We start from the raw sequence: 20,581 nt of genomic DNA, 5'->3' as shown, positions 1-20,581 counted from the left end.
CCAATAGAAGGAAAAAGACTAACATAGGCAACCCACTCAGTTTGGTTAGTGCGCAAGTATAACATTTCAGAACACAGTGGAAGCACACAGCAATATAGAGAGAGCCAGTCTGGTCTATTTTTAGAATTTTATGGGTAAGGGGTTTTCAAATTGGGAAAAGCCATTGGATTTAATTTTGTTTTAAATGCATTTTAATGTTTGTATTGGATGTTTCTTAATCTTGGCTGTTCACCGCCCCGAGTCCTTCGGGAGAGGGGGCGGTATAAAAATTTAAATAAATAAATAAATAAATAAATAAATAAATAAATAAATAAATAAATAAATAAATATTGATTAAGGTACTAGGCTAGAAACTGGGAGACAGTGAGTTCTAGTTCCACCTTAGCCATGAAACCTAATGGAGTGAGCTTGGGCAAACTCTGTCAGCCCAACCCATCTCATAGGACTGTTGTTGTGGGGAAAATAGGAGGAGGAAGGAGTATTAGGCATATTTGCTGCCTTGAGTAACTTATAAAACTATTAATGGCAGGATACACATAAATAAATAAAATAAATAAATTTTAATACTTACTATGGACATTAATGTCAAAATGTAGTGCTGAAGATTAGTTCCATGGTATGAAGCCATTCGACTGTCTGCCACCACCATAACTTCCACATATCGAGGATAGGAGAGAAATCGTTTGATTCTTCGTGGACTACTTTTTTTCCTTATGTTGCCAGTGTTATTTTTACTGGATGCAGGAAATTGCCCTAAGTCAAGTTTCAAAGCCTCTATGTCAGAGAATACACTATTGGGGGGCCACTCCTTTGCCCTGTTTTGTCTTTTAGGGTTTCTGTGATTTTTTGCATGCCCTGCAGTTTTAAAAGGAAATAAAGCAGTAAGTATTCTCCACAAGATAATTTAGTAACACACAAAAATCCCAATCTAAACTTTACATGTTCTTAGTAAAATAAACAAAATAGCATAGCAATAACACTTAGACTTATATACCGCTAGTACTTTTACAGCCCTCTCTAAGCGGTTTACAGAGTCAGCCTATTGCCCCCAACAATCTGGGTCCTCATTTTACCCACCTCGGAAGGATGGAAGGCTGAGTCAACCTTGAGCTAGTGAGTTTTGGACTGCCGAACTGCACCTAGCAGTCAGCTAAAGTAGCCTGCAGTGCTGCACTCTAACCACTGCACCACCTCGGCTCATGCTCAAAAGCAGGCATTTAAGTGGAGAAATGAGAAAAGTAGAGAATGTTTAACATCTTTTCCAAATGTGTTTATGAAACAAAACACATGTGTTGACTGTCAAAATCTACAGTTTTTAAAAGAAGTCATGGTGCATTACAGTTAAATTCCCTTAAAAGATATTGCATGTTAATTAGAATTGATAACAAATCTATGTGAATCTACTTCAGACAAAATCTAAATTGTTATATAATAAAGTATATGCTCAAAAAGAAAATGTAAACTAAACTGGCTTAAAAAAAAGATAAGAAAGCGACAAAACCATTTCTTAAAAGAGAAACATATAAATGAACTTATTCAATATAATAATAATGCAATTACCAAACCATTCACCTTTCAAAATTGTACTACTATTCTACAGACAGTCAGAACTGAAGAAGCTTCTTGGATAAGAAGCAAATCATCTTCAAGGAAAAACAAAGCCTAGTTGCCTTTTGAAAAAGTATCTTTGGGATATTCTATAAACACTTAAGTTATAGTAATATAAATACCGTGTTTCCCCCAAAATAAGACATCTCCTGATAATAAGCCCAATCTGGCTTTTGAGCGCATGGCAATAAGGCCAAGTGCTTATTTCAGGGTTCAAAAAAATATAAGACAGGGTCTTATTTTCAGGGAAACACAGTAGCTACTGTTGAATTTTTAAATAGTTGAATTGAGTCTACACCAGCGTTTCTCGACCTTGGCAACTTTAAGATGTATGGACTTCAACTCCCAAAATTCCCCAGCTACCAAAGAAAGGGAACGCTGGCTGGGGAATTATGTGAAATCCACATATCTTAGAAGTTGTCAAGGTTGAGAAATATTCCAAGTCATATGATGTAGGGAAAAAAAATCTGAATGTATACCTCTATATCTATTTTATAACTCTCATTCTTGAATGCCAAATAAAATTAGCAACCATATTCACTAATAGTTTCCAATGACTCTCTGTCATTAATCTTGTGGGGCTATTTTCCATTGGTTCCCACAGTGTAAATCAAAGCTTGTTTCTTAATAAATTGTTTAACAGAAGATAATCTGCCCAGCTTTTTTTAAATTTCAGCACCAGTAAATAGAATATTACTTATATCAAAACAAAGACAGAAAGACAGAAAAACATAGGTAAGAATAAAGTTGGGCACCATAGTTCTAGAAATATTTAAAAACATATGATAAGATATCCAGGCTATATGGCAAATCACATATCCATAATCTCTGTGCCCATAAGAGTTGTTATGCTAAATCAATGTCTCTCAACCTTGGCAACTTTGAAATGTGTTAGATTCAACTCAGGCTGGCTGGGGAATACTGGGAGTTGAAGTCCACACGTTTCAAGTTGCCAAGGTGCTAAACTGTTATGAGAGGAAAATCACAAATTCTTAGTACCTCTGACCCTTTCACTTCCATATTAAACTAGTGCTTCAGAAACTAGCATTTTTCTATTACCCAACCATGAAAAATAAGTGTAAACTTGGTTTCAGGTCTGTGTGGGGAGAAGAATGTCTATAGTAACCTTGACTCAGCCACCTCAGGGCTAAATACAATAAGGAGGGAATTAGTTATTTCAAAAGGCTTTCGCAGAGCTGATTGTTTGTTAACTAATGTTCCCTCTGGCAATTGCACATACTGTAGCGTAGATGGAAAATGATGGGGATTTTCTTACTGGCTGAATCTCAAATGATATTGCCTTTATTTAGAACTGTAACAAATGTACCTTCACTGTGTCTCAGTACACTGGGGATGTGGCAGCAATAAATTGGATTACAAGACTTGCATACAAAAGTCATGAACATGCCTGGAGTAATCTGTATGGTTCTTGTTTAATGCAGATTCTAAAATAGGCCTATTATGAATCTTTGTTCGAAAAGCAAAGAAGTCAAAGAGCAGAATCTGTTCTTAACTAGAAGCATCTTGGATCTAATTGGATCTAAGCAGGGGTGTCCAACATTGGCAACTTTAAGACCTGTGGATTTCAAGTCCACAAGCCTTAAACTCAGAGGTGAAATCCAGCAGGTTCTGGAGAACCAGTAGTGAAAATCTTCAGTAGTTCGGAGAACCGGCAAATATCACTTCTGGCTGGCCCCAAAGTGGGGTGGGAATGGAGATTTTGCAATATCCTTCCCCCAGGAGTGGGGAGGGAATGGGATTTTGCAGTATCCTTCCCCTGGAGTGGGGTGAGAATGGAGATTTTGCAGTATCCTTTTCCTGCCATGCCCACCACGCCACGCCCACCAAGCCACACCCACAGAACCGGTTGTAAAAAAATTTGGATTTCAACATTGCTTAAACTTGCCAACATTGGAGACCCCTGATCTAGAAAACAATGTGTCCCCACATTGCTCTGCTGATGGAAGAGGAAGCAGCAGCTTTGATTGAAAGGATTTTGAATTAGAAGCACAAATCTGAGCCAGCAGTGTGCAGCAGCTGCCAAAAAAAGCCAACACAGTCCTAGGCTGCATTAATAGAGGGATAGCCATTAAGATCACATGAAATATTAATACCTCTTTAAAAGACCACACTAGGAATATTGCATCCAGTTTTGGTCACCACAATATAAAAAAGATGATGAGACTTTAGAAAGAGTGCAGAGAAGAGCAACAAAGAAGGCTAAAACATGAAAAACAGCTGCAGGAATTGGATATGTCTAGTTTAATGAAAAGAAGATCTAGGGGTGATATGATAGCAGTGTTCCAGTATCTCAGGGGCTGCCACAAAGAAGAGGGAGTCAAGCTATTCTCCAAAACACCTGAAGGCAGGAGAAGAAGCAATGGGTGGAAACTAATCAAGAGAGAGCCAACCTAGAATTCAGGAGAAATTTCCAGACAGTGGGAGCAATTAACTAGTGGAATGACTTGCCTCCAGAAACTGTGGGTGCTCCAACACTGAAGGTGTTTAAGAAGAGACTGGACAATCATTTGTGTGAAATAGTAGAGTTTTCTGCTTGAGCAGGGGGTTGGACTAGAAGACCTCCAAGATCCCTTCCAACTTTATTATTCTGTTATTCTGCTGGCCACCTATGGTTGGAAGTGAACTCAGGAAAGTTCTATTGAAGGGCTATAAGAGAAAAAATGAATTCCTTGCAAATTCTGGGTTTTACACAATCTGGATTAACATATAATAAGGTCTGGCTAAGTGGATAAATGGAAACATAGCAAGGAATATGGAAAAGATACCAGAGCTGGTTATTTAGGTTGGAGTGAAAACTTACAGTCATCATTATTGACAAGGTTATGGGAAAGCATAAGATAGGAACAGAAACCACAGATTCAGTTTCTTCATTACCATAGCTAATTCTCATACATGTTCACTGTCAATTATGGCATTTAACCCAAATAACTTGAGTTTTCCCCATTGTATCTTGGAAAACATTATACTATGCATGTTTGCACTATGCATAATCCCTTGATTAAAGCAACTGCCACAACTTCATCTCCCGTGGTCTTCTAAACTGGGTTATACTGTTACACAAAGCGCACGCTGTTAACCCAGGTTTAGAGATATTACTATATATACTGTGTGAATTTCACTAGATAGCAGAGGCCAGGACAGCAGAGAGAAAAGTGAAAGTTAAGAAACAGGAAAAACTTCCCTCTCCTCTACTGTGTGATTGATTGATTTACTTGCAATATTTGTACACTGACAATTCTATGTGGCTATATATATAAAGGGACGTGGTGGCTCAGTGGCTAAGAAACTAAGCTTGTCGATTGAAAGGTCGGCAGTTCAGCAGTTCAAATCCCTAGTGCCGCATAAGGGGGTGAGATCCCGTTACTTGTCCTGGCTTCTGCCAACCAAAAAGTTCAAAAGCACGTAAAAAATGCAAGTAGAAAAAATAGGGACCATCTTTGGTGGGAAGGTAACAGCGTTCCGTGCGCCTTTGGCTTTTAGTCATGCCAGCCATATGACCATGGAGACGTCTTCAGACAGCGCTGGCTCTTCGGTTTTGAAACGGAGATGAGCACATATATGCGAGGGGAACCTTTACCTTTAATTCTATGTAATCTCCTGATGATTTACAGATTATTCATGAAACCATTCAAGCAATTAAAACCATAATGTAATCAAATCTCCTTCAGAATCCATATTTCAGCAATGCTATACATTAAACATTTTATGGAATAATCCCATCTTTGCTGCTAGCTTTAAACACCACCAGGGAGGGTGTTACCAGATCCCTATTCCATAACCTTATGTCCTACCTCCCACCAAATCTCACATGGGAGAGGTGCTCAACTTCCCAATTTGGACAGATGCACTGGTAATTTTATCTCCATGCCAGGAAGAGAATAGATGGGGGCGGGGCCAGTCAGAATTTTTACTACCGGTTCTCCGAACTACTCAAAATTTCCACTATCGGTTCTCCAAAACTGGTCAGAACCTGCTGAAACCCACCTCTGATTACAGTGCAATTTATAAATACATCCAAGTTCCCAAGTGCTTGAATTTTGATCACGTAACTGCAAGGGTTATAACTGTGAAAACGGTCATAAGTCACTTTTTTCAGTGCTGTTGTAACTTCATATGGTCACTAAATGAATAGTTGCAAATTGAGGACTACCTTTGTAATTTTTGTAATTACATCTTTGTAATTTTATTTTTAAATCTGCGATGTAGGAACAATAGCATATGCTTATTATTAACCAAGTTAAGCATGTGCCAATTCAATCTTGACTCAAATTGTCTAGAATCATCACATCCTTATCATCATAAATGTTGTGAAAAGAAAATATAAAGAAAACAGGTGATGTTTATGTTATTGATTGACTGAGAGCTTATGCCACTATGAAATCCAACTCTTACTTCACTTCTGGTAGAACTAGTCCTAAAACATCCATACCAACAAAGATGTCTATTCATTTCAGCTTATCTCTAAATGCTTCCATTATAGATAGTTTTCATTATTTCAAAGGTCCTTTTGATTACAGCTAATGAAAGCTGCTAACATTAAAGATAGTGGAAACTTATTCCATATGGCCATTACTTCACCTTGCCTCCAGCTCTCCCCAAAACTCCAGGTAGATAATACAATACTGTAATGCAGGCTACAGTAATTCAACTATTGCTCATTCTGCTAATGTATTTCAACCCAGACTTAATGGGGTCACACACAGAGTCTCCCATTTCTATTGCTTAATGCACAGCTAAGTATGAGAACCAAAGACTATTCATTCATTCCCAACATGACCTCCAAAACTGAGAGTGCAAAGCTGGGAACAGATCTCAATATTATTGCTGCAGAAACTTCCACACACTTCAACCTCTCAAAAAGCAATTTGAAATCACTCCACAATATTCTTCATTTCTGTTAATCTTGCAATGGCTGCTTATCTTTTAGTCTAGTTGGTCAACAGATGAGGAAGAACCCCCCCCCCCAACACACACCAGTTTAGAAGTGACATGAAGCTGCCACTCCACACTCAAGCACAAATGAAACAAATTGGCTGCGTACAGTACCCTCTCCCTTACAATTTTCATATACTGTATTCCTTTGTTTGTTGATTTAACAAAAAACAACGATCTGGAAGCTTTCTGTGTTGGGAAGCTGTGAGCGAACAAGTGGATCATAAAAAATGTATAGGGAAACATTTAAATTCTCAATTCCATTTAAAGGCTGCAAAAGAGTTGTGAAAATGAAATGTAAACAGGCTTGCAATTTTGCAAACGGGCGCTTCCCCAACAATTGTGACCCAGACAACATGCTGCCATATGGTATGGAGAGAAAGATAGACTTTTAAGTACACAGACACTATCTATGGCAAGGAGTAAGGAAAGAGACTGGGAAAGATTGAGGGCAAAAGAAAAAGGGGACGACAGAGAACAAGGTGGCTGGATGGAGTCACTGAAGCAGTCGGCGTGAGCTTAAATGGACTCCAGAGGATGGACTCCAGAGGACAGGAAGGCCTGGAGGAACATTGTCCATGGGTCGGACATGGGTCGAACGCGATGGGTCGGACATGACTTCACAACTAACAACAACAAAGGAAAGACAGTAATGACTGGCTTGAGCTCAGGGACTGCCCACAAGTATTGTAAAACTCCTGTCTATAAAAGATTGCCCACCCTATTCTTGCCCATGGTTTGACATTCAATTTAGCTTTGTTTCGGTATTGTTTATCACAATCCTGCGTGCTGTTTACCTTTTAGAAGGAAAGCAATGTGCATAAGTCATCTGTCAGGCTCTCTCTGTGTATATAGATCTAAATTAGTCAAACCACATCTGATGCAAGTATATAAGAATCTGATTTATACTTCACGTAGGAGAGAGAGAGAGGGGGAGAGAGATCAAGTATGAGGTGATTTCTTCATGCATTTAAGCTTCAAAGAGTTGTGGTGTGCATTGAAGCGAGGGGACAAAGGACCTCAGACAAAAAGCCTTTAACACTTCTGTCACCCACACTTCACCTGACCAGTCACTGTTGAAAGGGGGAAGAAAGATGTTGGCGTCAGGTCCCCCGTAGGGTCCCAGAAACTGGCCCCATGCTAAGAACAACTCTGCTACCACTGCAGGAATCGGCAGAAGGCCTTTTCTCCCCCGATTGTAATCCCCTTTTGGCTCTTCTCAAGAAAAGGGAAATCTGATCGCTTCCCTACTCACAAATGAGATGAGTAATGTGGGGTCACTAGAGCTCTGGGCCTCGGATGAACATTTCACCTCGATCAGGAATCCCTGGCCTCTGCAAAGGGCCGAGGCGTGCAGGCAGCCACACCAGGCATACCGGGACTCGGCTTTCAACCTTGTTCCTTAATATATGAGAAATCACCTTATCAGACGCTGCAGAGACCAAAGCATATTCGGCTCTCCCTAACCGCCCCTGAAGACCAAAGAAAGGTCAACAGGAAAATGTTGTGCAGGGAAGAGGAGGCCACTTGTATGACACGTTTGAAAAATATAAAGGTGAAACCAAGAACAAAACAAAGGAAGCCAAACAAGGAAAGGCCAAACCCCAAGTTGAAAATCATTCAGGAAGCTGAAGAAGAAAGGACCAGAAACAGCTCGTTAAAAAGGACACTTCCTCAATGTACTACGTAGGGAGAAGGAAAGAAAGACTGTGTAGAGGCCCACAGGTAGGGAGAAAATAAAATGAAATAAATCTAGCAGTGAAAAATTGAAGGAAACTGCAATTGTGTGATCCAATCCGTGTTTAGTTGGAGATAAGGCTCACTATGTACAATGCAACTTACTCCTAAACTGTTGCATATAGGATTGCATTCCTAGTTTTACAGAAATAAAATAAAGTAACATTCAATCATTCACTGGTATACAGACTTACAACCACCATTCAGCCCAGGATTACTCTTGCTAAGCGAGTCATTTGCTAAGGGAATTTTGCCCCATTTTACAACCTTCCCACCAGGGGTGGGTTCTAAAATTTTTTACTACCGGTTCTGTGGGCATGGCTTATTTTGTGGGCTTGGCTTGATGGTCATGTGACAATTATTTAGGATTTAGCAGAGGTACTGGTCTACCAGGCTTTTAACTGCTTGCAGAGTTGTACAGATCTACCCATTTATTTTTGCAGGCACTGATCTACTCATGTATTTTTGCAGGCACTGGTCTACTTGTTTGTTTTCTTTTAACACTGATCAGCTGTAGGGCAGCCCTTTAAACAGTTTAAACAGTTTTTTTCCCTCTAGCCATCAGCTGGGACTCAGGAGGCAGCAATAGATTGGGGGTGGGGCCAAATAAAGGGTAAGAATAACGTGGGGGGGCAGGGGGCAGAACTGGTTCGGTGACGTCATATTGTCACCGCTACTGGCTCAGCGGAATTGGGAGGAACCCACTGTTTCCCGCAGTTATTAAGTGAATCACCGCAGCCGTTAAATTAGCAACACCGCTGTTAAGTGAATCTGGCTTCCCCATTGACTTTGCTTGTCAGAGAGTCACAAAAGGTGAGCGTGTGACCCCTGGAAACTGCAACTGTCATAAATAGGTAGCAGTTGCCAGGGCATCCGAATTTTGATCATGTGATCATGGGGATGCTGAAATGGTCACAAGGCAAAAAACGGTCGTTAAGTCACTTTTTTCAGTGCTGTTGTAACTTTGAACGGTCCCTAAATGAACTGTGATAAGTTGAGGTAGAATCTGTAATTCTATCATCCCCTTGTACAGTTTATTATCCCCCAGTGTTCTTACCAATGTGCCATTAGACTGTGTGCATAAATTTACTGATAATGGAACTATAAAATATTATGAAGCAGAAAAAAAGGTATGATGACACCATCCTTGCTTATTAATTTTTTCAACTTCTAATAGAAATACTTCTTCTCTGAGACCTTCCTTACAAATCCTTCTCCCTATAATCTCCTAGGATTTCACTCCTAGAATTGGCTACTGGCTAGTGTAGTAAACTGGATTGGAATTCAGTTTGGAAAATGTAGCCCCGGTGTATCTGGACACATCAGATCATCCTTAAATCAAAATATATTTAATTAAAAACAATAAACATGAATTTTGCCATTTTTGTAGTCAGCTGCTTCACAATGCAAAGTCCTGTTGTTGTGCACAAGTTGTAGAAGTTACAGGATGTGGAGCATTCCTGAACCATTCTCCCACAAAAGCTCAGGGACATGATCATGTCTCAGGAAAAGGAAGTGATACAATTCTCTACACTAGAGAATCAGATTTTTAGGAGCACAATGGCTCGCGTGATTTGGAGGTTAGCAAGCCCACGTTCAAGACCCTGAGTGCTGCCATGGAATGGGATGAGCTTCCGTCCTTTGCTCCAGCTCCAGCCAGGGATATGAAAGGCTCCAACTGGGCATCCCCTAGGTGATGTCATTGGCTAATCCTTTCAACTTGGAAGTGCTTCCGCGCTTCTGAAACAAGTGCAGGAGATCTTTAAGATTCCACAGAAACAAAGACCTATATGAGCCTTTCTCTGATGACTGAGCCATATTATAATACAAGCCACAAGCAAACATGATAAGCCACAACCAAACAAACCATACACTTTAACATACTTGATCCTAGCCACCTGACCATCTAGAGCGGTGATTCCCAACCTTGATATCTTTAAGATGTGTGGTCTCAATCCCCAGAATTCCCCAGTCAATATTCCAATGTTTTGATACATTTATATTCCATGAATGTTGCCCATATCAGAAGCTAAGCCCCAAAACTGCTGAAGATAGTCCTTGACATACAACAGTAATAGAGCCTGCCTATGGTGGTTATAAGATGTGATGGTCATAAATCTAACTCAGTACTAACTCATTTGGATGTCTTGTTATTCTGAGAAGCAATAGAATCATGACAACAGAAACCAGAAAGGCAGAGATATACTCTAACAGCCAACTCTACCATGTTTCCCAGAAAATAAGACCAGGTCTTATATTTTTTGTTCCAAAACACACATTACGGCTTATTTTTGGTTAGGTCTTATTTTTGGGGAAATACAGTACTAAATGCGTCTATCTGGCTGACAATCTTAACTGGGGCTTATTTTTGTGGTACGGCTTATATTACGAGCATCCTGACAAATCACGCTAGGATTTATTTTCCGGTTGGCTCTTATTTTCGGGGAGACAGGGTACAGATTAAAAAAAATAAATTCCATTAGTACTAATTTTGCAAATAATTAAGAAGGTCCATGGAGAAATCAGGTTTAGAGTAAAACCACAGAATTCAATGGAATCTGTTATCTATGATAACCTGACCCGTGAATTCAAAGAGTTTCCTTTAAGCATGATTGATTGATTGAAGCCATCTTCTGGTATATCCTGTAGGAAAATATGTGAGGAACTATTAAACTAGACTATAAGAGGATATGAAATGAACATCCTGTGTTTCATAGTGCTATGACTTGATATTACTCTATCTCTAGCAATAAAACCTTAATTCTTGACCTTTTAACTAGTCTCCCTTTCTTTATCATTAAGCAAATCTTAATTCCCCTCTCAGTATCCTACCTCAACAAGTCAGGAAAGACTCAGCTCCTAAAATCTGCTATGAGAAATTTCCTTTCTTTATTAAAGTTATTTTTAAGTTCCCAATCCCCTCCTTCTCTTGGCTGTCCCCTTCACTTCCCCTCCCTACAATAACTGGAAATGTTTAGATCAGAGTTATTTGAAGCTCAGATCTGAAAGACCCACTCAACAGGGATGCTGGCATAAAGAATTACAATTGGCACCGATTTGAGCTTATGACTAGAAGACTCCACTGGTAGCTACATTCAGTTCTGCGCCGTTGCAACCAGATCTTAACACATCAAAATTACCAGTGTGCAATATTTATTGTTGACAAGCTCCAAGGCTGCAGGCGTGATGAACTTTAAAAAGAACAGAAACGTCAACTGCATCTTTTGTAGTTGGCAATTCAGATTGATCTATTACAGTCAAAACAAGATTTAAATTCCAAGATCTACTATGTGCGTACTAACAACGGTAGTTCAATCACAAAATATATGTTTGGCTGCCAGAAGCACCTACAGCCAATGTCCAAACTTCTCCAGACTGGGGTGGCAAAGGATACTGTCTGAACTTGACTCCCACCAGAGAGCCATGTGGGATAATTAAAGGCTAATATTGACTGTCCTTTCAATGGAGGGAAAATTCCCCTGCACTTATGAATTGCATTGTCTTGCATATACAGTGTGCTATTTAATCTTGTGGGCTGAAATCCTGCGATCAATGGAAAGCTCTGTGACCACATGAAGTTCCCACACCAGGCTAGTTCTCTGGTGCTCAGTTGAGACACGCACATCCCTTTGATTGATAGGAACCTGAAGGCGAGAGATCACTCACATCCTGATGTGATACAGGCAAGATACACCGTGTGTTTCCCATCTGTTCTCTCTATGTTCTTGTTACCCATTTTTTCCTGTCATTGCCGTGTGACACACCTAGACCCTCTGAGGACTTGACCTGGAAACAGGAAGTGTTCTATTAAGCCAAATGGGACACAAGAGGAAAGTGGGGAGGGAGGCAGGAAGGAAGGAGCCCCTGCTCTGATGGGTGGAAATGTGACTTCGAAATAGCACCAAAAGTTATCTGTGAGTCACGGGAAATTCATCAGGTAAGATTTACTTTCTCAGCTTAAAAAGGAACGGGGATCGACACAAATTATGCTCCCTTCCATTTTAAAACCTATCCTCTTTCCGTTTCCCTATACCTGACCTGACTTTGGAATCCGCATACTGTACATTCTTGATCTGAACATTTCTCTCTTGGGTTAACCAATACAGGTAGTCCTCGACTTACAACAGTTCCTTTAGTGACTGTTTGAAGTTTCCATGGCACTGAAAAAAAGTGACTTACGACCATTTTTCACACTTACGACAATTGCGGCATCCTCATGGTCACGCGATCAAAAATCTGATACTTGGCAATTGGTTCTTATTTATGACGGGTGCAGCGTAGAATAGAATAGAATAGATAGAATAGAATAGAATAGAATAGAATAGAATAGAATAGAATAGAATAGAATAGAATAGAATAGAATAGAACAGAATAGAATAAGGGAGTTGGAAGGGACCTTGGAGGTCAGCTCTTGGCCAACAATATTTTAGCTGAACTATTATGAATGAGTCTTTAAGGTATTTCTTCATTTGCAATGTTCTTCTTTAGTTAGAATAATAGAATAACAGAGTTGGAAGGGACCTTGGAGATCTTCAAGTCCAATCCCCTACTTAGGCAGGAAACCCTATACCAATTCGGACAAATGGTTGTCCAATCTCTTCTTAAAAACTTCCAGTGTTGGAGCGTTCACAACTTCTGGAGGCAAGTTGTTCCACTGATTAACTGTTCTAACTGTCAGGAAATTTCTTCTTAGTTCTAGGTTGCTTCTCTCCTTGATTAATTTCCACCCATTGCTTCTTGTCCTGCCCTCGGGTGCTTTGGAAAATAGCTTGACTCCCTGTTCCGGGGTCATGTGATCCCCTTTTGTGACCCTCTGGCAAGCAAAGTCAGTAGGGAAATCAGATTCACTTAACAACTGTGTTACTAATTTAACAGCTGCAGCAATTCACTTAACCCCGTGGCAAAAAAAGGTTGTAAAACGGGTCAAAACTCACTGAACAACTGTCTCGCTTAGCAACAGAAATTTTGGGCTCAATTGTGGTCTTAAATTGAGGTCGACCTATATTTATTCCAGTGAGGGAATGAAGAATAGCAAAGAAAAAATGAGATAAGCAAAAGAAACGGAACATAGTTAAAACACCACTGCTTATACCTCTCTATACCTATCCTTACAATAGACCTGTGCAACACCTCATCCATACACCTGTTCATTTATCACCTTTAAACTTTTCACCTCCCTTTCTGAGGATCTCAGCTTCACATAACCTTAACTTTCTCAGTCTGTCCCTTCCTCTCCACTCTTCATTCTTCCCGTACCTTCCTCTCCACCTTCCTCAGTCTGTCCCTTCCTCTCCACCCTCCTCTCTTCACTGTTTCTTCATCTTCTGGTCTTCATTCATTCTGTTTGATCAAGCCACCACAATGTTCTTCATTTGTGTTGGTTTCTCATTTGTGTATTCAATCTACATTCATTCAGCATCCATTCATTCCTGTCTTTTCCCCATTCCGACTGCATTCCAGCTTACTTTTATATTCCTCCTGGCATTCTCAACTATAACATATAACACAGTGAGCCAAAGCATGTTGTTATACTGTATGTAGCCATTCAGCTTCTTTTGAGAAAATTTCTGTATTCCCACCCAGAAATATTTTAAACAATTAACAGCATCCTTAGTGTTGAACTATTCGAGGCCCTTTTTATTCTTCTGCTTGCTTTACGCCCATCTTACATTCAGCAAAGAATCATCAATTCTGTATTTGCAGAAAACATCCCATAATTCAAGGCTATTCGCTTTATTATACACTGTCTCTAAATCAACAAAGTACAATAAACTTTCCTATGCCCGTTAATTTTCCATGACCTGCGCGAGAACAGAAGTCCGGTCTGAACATTCCGTCCTCGGCACAGAGCTGTGGCGCATTTCTCACTTTTCTACTATTTTAATCAAAATTAATTTGATAAAATCGGAATTTAATCAGAATTAAGAGTTGTAGTGGCGCAGTGGTTAGAATGCAGAATTACAGGCTAACTCTGCCCACTGCCAGGAGTTCGATCCTGACTGGCTCAAGGTTGACTCAGCCTTCCATCCTTCCGAGGTCAGTAAAATGGGGACCTAGATTGTTGGGGGCAATAGGCTGACTCTGTAAACCGCTTAGAGAGGGCTGTGAAGCACTACATAAAATATTCCCTTCTCACCCTATGGGTGGTCTGGGTCTTCCTCAAACTTGGATCTTCTACCAAAGGCCTGGGAGTTTTGAGTCTTCTGAGCAGTATCTTCATTTTTCCTAGCACTTCACTCTTCTGGACAGAGAGCTGTTCCTGGGAACTGTTTGAGTCTCTTGCCCAGTTTAGGATTCCCAGCCCAAGAGTTCCTACCACCACTGGAACCACTCTGACCTTTAATTTTCCACATCCTAATTCATCTTTGAGCCCCTGGTACTTCTCCAGCTTCTCGTATTCTTTCTTCCTGATGATCTGCATTATCTGCCCTTTGGGTCCTATCTAGTTGCTAGATCCTTGCTACTATGGACTTGGTGCTTAGTGTCTGCTCTTGTGCTACTATGAGCACTGCCTCAGGGCTTTTAGTCCAGTCCTTTCCAACTACTGGTAGGAGATGGATACATCCTCTGGGGATGAGGTCAGCCCCCACCTTTCTGATTTTCCAGAAAAATATAAAGACCGGGCTCTGCCAATTAGCGTGGATATCTAAGAATAAGATACAATCTTGAGGATGGCTGGCAACTTGAAGCTACACCTACTGTTTGTCAATTATTAGCATTTTTAAAAACATCTTTCAATTCCACTTTTACCTTATACGTTTTAACTTTGTTCCTAACTCCCTTTTTAATCTGTATTTTTATTAATGTGTTTATATTGTTTTATTATGTCATAGTAAACCACTTAGTCACATAGGTGAGATGGGCAATGTAGACATTTAATAAACAAATAAACAAAATACATATGTACAATGTACGTATATGTGTAAGTGCACTGTAGATGTAGATAGATAGTAAATTTAGCACATTTTGATAGCCAATTTCGTCTTAGACAGTTTTAGGTGTGGGCTGCATTTTCTCTACCAACTCTTACTCTGTCTGAGGAAAGAGGTTTTGCTTTAGCAATTCTTTCAATAGTGAAGAGGGTAGAGAGATCCTGGTTGGTAATGTGTGGTATTTTTGAACCTATTCAATTACAACATGGACGAAGAATATGAATGTCCTTCTTGGCACCATACAGTCAACCTTCCAGTGGTCTGTAGCCTGCCAAGCTACCCACACTTCAATTAAAGCGCAAGGAAAGACATAAGGTGGGAACCTCTCCAGTAATAGTATCACTCAGTGCAGTTCTGCCCTTGAGAAATTGTTGGATAGTTTCCCATCTGCTGAAATAAGCATCTACTCAATTTTCCTGCTCTTAAATGTGATGGAGAATCTATATCTAATTCTAGAGTATTTTTCCCCCTCGTGTGAGGCAGGTTTCCCATTAGCGATTTTTATAACCTATTTTGAACTGTAAAAGATAAGTAGAAAAACTCTCAGAATACCATTTAGAAAAAGTCAGTATTTTTTGTCATCCCCCAGGAAATACAGGATAAAGGAAGTACCTTCCAGAGAACTAGTGTAATGTCTTCCTTAGAAGACCCCCAAGTAAAATATAAGGAAATGACCACATAAATTATTTTTACATTTAGGAAATATTTAAAAGCTAATAGTATCCGAGAAACCTTTTATTTCTCATGAACCTACATTCAGCTCTTGGCCAACAATATTTTAGCTGAACTATTATGAATGAGACTTTAAGGTATTTCTTCATTTGAAATGTTCTTTTTTAGTTAGAATAATAAAATAACAGAGTTAGAAGGGACCTTGGAGATGTTCAAGTTCAACCCCCTACTTAGGCAAGAAACCCTATACCATTTAAGACAAATGCTTGTCCAATCTCTTCTTAAAAACTTCCAGGGGCAAACTGTTCCACCGATTAATTGTTCTAACTGTCAGGAAATTTCTTCTTAGTTCTAGGTTGCTTCTCTCCTTGATTAGTTTCCATTAATTAATCAACCTTTGCTGATAAGAAGGCGTGTGCAAAACATAGCTTGTTCAGGGGCTACTGTAAACATGAAGTGTCTTCCTGGAAGCTTCCAAGTAAGAATGAGATTATTTCTTTGTCTCAGGTTGGCTGGCATCTGTGACTGATGAAGTCACCCTACACAAAAGGACATCAGCAAGCAAGTCACAGTGATGAAGCTGACAAAAGCCACTGCTCCTCCCCACTGCCCTGTGCTTTTGGAGCAAGACACTCTCCGACAGAAAGCTCAAAGAAGAGGATCTCATGGTCTGTATGTACTGTGCCTCCCAGGCCAGCAGTTACCAGCACAGTAGTCTCCCCTCTGACGATGACTGAGAAACTAAATAATGAAACCTGGTTCTTCTCGAGAAGCAAACAACTTTTGATGTTCTCCAAGTAAATATTCAATCAAGCAGGGGTGCTATTCAGCAGGTTCTGGCAGGTTCTAGAGAACCGGTAGCGGAAATTTTAAGTAGTTCGGAGAACTGGCAAATACCACCTCTGGCTGGCCCCAGAGTGGGGTGGGAATGGAGATTTTGCAATATCCTTCCCCAAGGAGTGGAGAGGGAATGGAGATTTTGCAGTATCCTTCCCCTGCCACAATCACCAAGCCACACCACACCCACCAAGCCACGCCCACAGAACCGGTAGTAAAAAAATTTGAATTCCACCACTGAAATCAAGCAATTCCATTTAAAAAAAGAAAGAAAGAAAGAAAGAAAGTTGGCCCTAATCTCCCTCTCTCTCTCTACTCGAAGTGACAATGAAAGACTTGAAAGGGTGAAAAGAAAGAAAAGAGAAGAAAAATTTCCAAACAGTTTGCCGGGTTCCTTCCAACTACCTTTGCCTTGTTGAGGTCTGGGATCTGTTGCTTCAATCTTCCAAGGGTTGCTGATGAATTGTGCCAGTGTTTCTTTCCAACTGTTCTGAATCTCCTGTATCTGATCTCAAAGAAGGGAGCAGATTCAGCTGGAAGAGAGAAACCAGAATGGCATAGTCCAGCAGCAACCTTTGGAAGAACAATAAAAGCCTTGTGAGAGGTACCATTCTCTCTCCTGTACGCTCTGTCCTCTTACATGATCTAATAGGACGAAATGGTCACATCTCTGCATGGTGGTTCCTGGTTGCATTCATATTTAGAATTTATTAGAATAACAGAGTTGGAAGGGACCTTGGAGGTCTTCTAGTCCAACCCCCTACTTAGGAGGTTGAACTAGAAACCCTACACCACTTCAGACAAATGGTTATCCAACATCTTCTTAAAAACTTCCAGTGTTGGAGCATTCACAACTTCTGGAGGCAAGTTGTTCCACTGATTAATTGTTCTGTCAGGAAATTTCTCCTTAGTTCTAAGCTGCTTCTCTCCTTGATTAGCTTTCACCCATTGCTTCTTGTCCTGCCCTCAGGTGCTTTGGAGAATAGCTTGACTCCCACTTCTTTGTGGCAGCCCCTGAGACATTGGAACACTGCTATCATGTCTCCCCTAGTCCTTCTGAATAGTTTTTATTCCAGAGCTATAATTGCACTCAACAATGAACTAAAGGGCCACCATCAGTGAGCTGTTGAACAGCATTACTTGGTCTGTTGTGTGGATGTTTGGGTGGTTAGGGGTACGGAATTGTGGTGGGTGGGAGTATGCTTGGGGATTATTATGTGTGTTGGACCTGGTCTTTGGGTGTTAAGTGAATTTTGTTGTATGGGCATACTGTGTATACACGTACAATGACAATAAAGTTATTATTTTATTTTATTATTGTATACCCAGTTCCTGCAACCGTTCTTCATATGTTTTAGCCTGGAAAATGCCTACTTGGGAAAGGCTGATTAGGTATTATCTATTATCTGTACAGCTCAATACCTATGGCTGCCCAATCCTTCAGATTTGATTTGAAACATGGGCTTCAGAATGTGCAGAATTGCGGATGCCATCCAGTCTGTGACTCATTAAAGCAGTCATATCCACTTCCAGAAGCTGCACAATCCTGGAAACAATCAAACCTCCTTTAATGAATCAACTGGCAGGTGCTGTGCTCATGTTCCAAAGCACCTCTTCCAGACTAAATCCTATTGCAAATCTCCATCGTTTTCTATATATCCTTATATGCTGAATGCCAGTACGGTTGCTTAGAATACGAAATATGAAACAGAAGCTCTGGAGTTCAACGTTTATGGCTGCCATAAAATCCTGCTCACCTCTCTCCAACACAAGGAAATGAACCATATACAGTAGTGGCCAAAATTGTGGAAACCTTTTGGGAAAAAGATTTATTTTCTAAAACTAGCTAACTCCCCCCACTTTTTGGGGGGAGTACCATAAAATTATATATCAATGGAAAAATAACTTAATCAAAAATGTAATGCAATAACTTTTATGAAGGATTTGCTATTAGAATAGCAGTTACAGTATAAAGAAGAAAAGTGAAACATGTAGAACAATGAGATATACAAAAATTATCACCATAGAAAAAATGAGATATACAAAAATTATCACCACAGAAAAAATGAGATATACAAAAATTATCACCATGTCAGTTAATACTTAGTTGGGTAACCTTTAGCATGAATTACGGCCTTACACATCTTCCCATGGAGTGAACCAAATCTTTTAGATCTGCAGCTGTTATAATGTGAAACCAAGATTGAATGATTGCTTTTATTAACTGGGTTTTATTGCTGGGTCGCTTCTGAGTAACAATTTTCTTTAGTCGGCTCCATAGATTTTCAATTGGGTTAAGGTCTGGGTTATTCCCAGGCCATTCCAGCAGTGGAATAGGATTATCTTGAAACTCAAAAAAAAAAAAAAAAAAAAAAAGTGGTGTTACTAGCCAACAAACCTCAAAAATACACTGTTCCCAAAAGGTTTCCACAATTTTGGCCATTACTGTACTTTATAGGTAGCAATTACTCCAAACAGCATGTAAGGCACTTTCACCAAATTTAAAGTGTGGTTTATTATTTACTAGTTTTAAATCAAGATTATAAAAATACATTCTAAATATTATTTATAGGGACATGTAGGTCTAGTGTTTGTAAGCACTTACTATGCCTTCATCTTTATTTTTCTCAGAATGATGCAAGAAGCCACGACAACTATACTATCAAATTATGCTATTTACCACCACTGATTGCACCCTTCCTCTCACATCATTTGAATTTTACCTTGCTATGCATATATTATGCATATCACATATTATTTCTATTTTATTAACAAGATGCAATTACAACAAGGGTGTGGTTTTAGTGGTCAACATTAACTTGGAACCCAAATGTTTCATCTGGATTTTTTTTTTGCTATTTTACAGGTTGATACAATAAGTAGTAATCTTACATATTAGTCTTCTAATCTGAACTGATAAACACAGCTGATGCAGCCTTCGTTGTTTTGTTTAATTTATTTTAGTCTAATGAATAAAGAAATCAATCACTTTAAGTTGCATAATCCCATAACTTTGTTCGGTTTCTTAGCCCTAAGGAATCTGATATTGTTCCTTATGTCTACTGTCAGGAAGGTCTCCCCAGAAGAAGACTCAAGCAGGACACATTTGGTGATGGACAGAGGGTGGAAGGAACTCTGGATGGCAACTAAATTTTTTTTTGTTTTGACTACGTTCTCAATCAATTTATAGAAATTGAATAAATGAACGCATAAATCATGAAATAAAATTATATCAACTCAGAATTCTGGGGTGTAGCCACAAATCAGCTGGAGAAAGTTTTCCTCTCCTTCTTGAGATATTATAAAGTGAACACCATATTATATTTTTCATAGAAGGAGACTAAGGGTTCATTTCCAGATTCAACCATAATGAAATATAGGTAGTCCTTGACTTACAACCATTCATTTAGTGATCACTCGAAGTTACAACAGCACTGAAAAAAGTTACTTTTTTACTCTCTTTTTTTTACACTTATGACCGTTGCAACATCCCCATGGTCACATGATCAAAATTCGGACGCTCAGCAACTGGCTCATACTTATGACACGTGGCAGTGTCCTGGGGTCATGTGATCATCTTTTGTGACCTTCTGACAAGCAAAGTCAATGGGGAAACCAGATTCACTTAAAAACCGTGTTACTAACCTAACAGCTGCAGTGATTCACTTAATAACTGCGGCAAGAAAGGTCATAAAATGGGATGAAGCTCACTTAACTGTCTCACTTAGCAACACAAACGTTGGACGTCAATTGTGGACATAAGCTGAGGACTACCTATAAAGGGAATATAAGCCACATATAATGAGCGATGAAAGCGACTGAGGTTCACCCCAGGAGAGCTC

General features: G+C 39.7%; 1 protein-coding gene across 3 annotated transcripts in view; it reads right to left on the bottom strand.

The window, feature by feature from the left end:
• ADAMTS9 (ADAM metallopeptidase with thrombospondin type 1 motif 9) overlaps positions 1 to 20,581 on the bottom strand; it is a 166,358-nt gene that overhangs the window by 139,146 nt on the left and 6,631 nt on the right. For all 3 annotated transcript variants that reach the window (XR_004595225.3, XM_034440640.3, XM_034440641.3), the window contains exon 4: positions 572 to 855. Coding sequence is in view for 2 of the 3 variants with exons in the window: in XM_034440640.3 (XP_034296531.2) it covers positions 572 to 855 (284 nt within the window). In the remaining variant the exon portion in view is untranslated. The remainder of the gene's footprint in view (positions 1 to 571; positions 856 to 20,581) is intronic.

Source organism: Pantherophis guttatus, chromosome 2, assembly GCF_059756535.1.
Source record: "Pantherophis guttatus breed Tessera chromosome 2, ASM5975653v1, whole genome shotgun sequence".
NCBI lineage: Eukaryota > Metazoa > Chordata > Lepidosauria > Squamata > Colubridae > Pantherophis > Pantherophis guttatus.
This window is presented reverse-complemented; position numbering and strand designations above follow the sequence as displayed.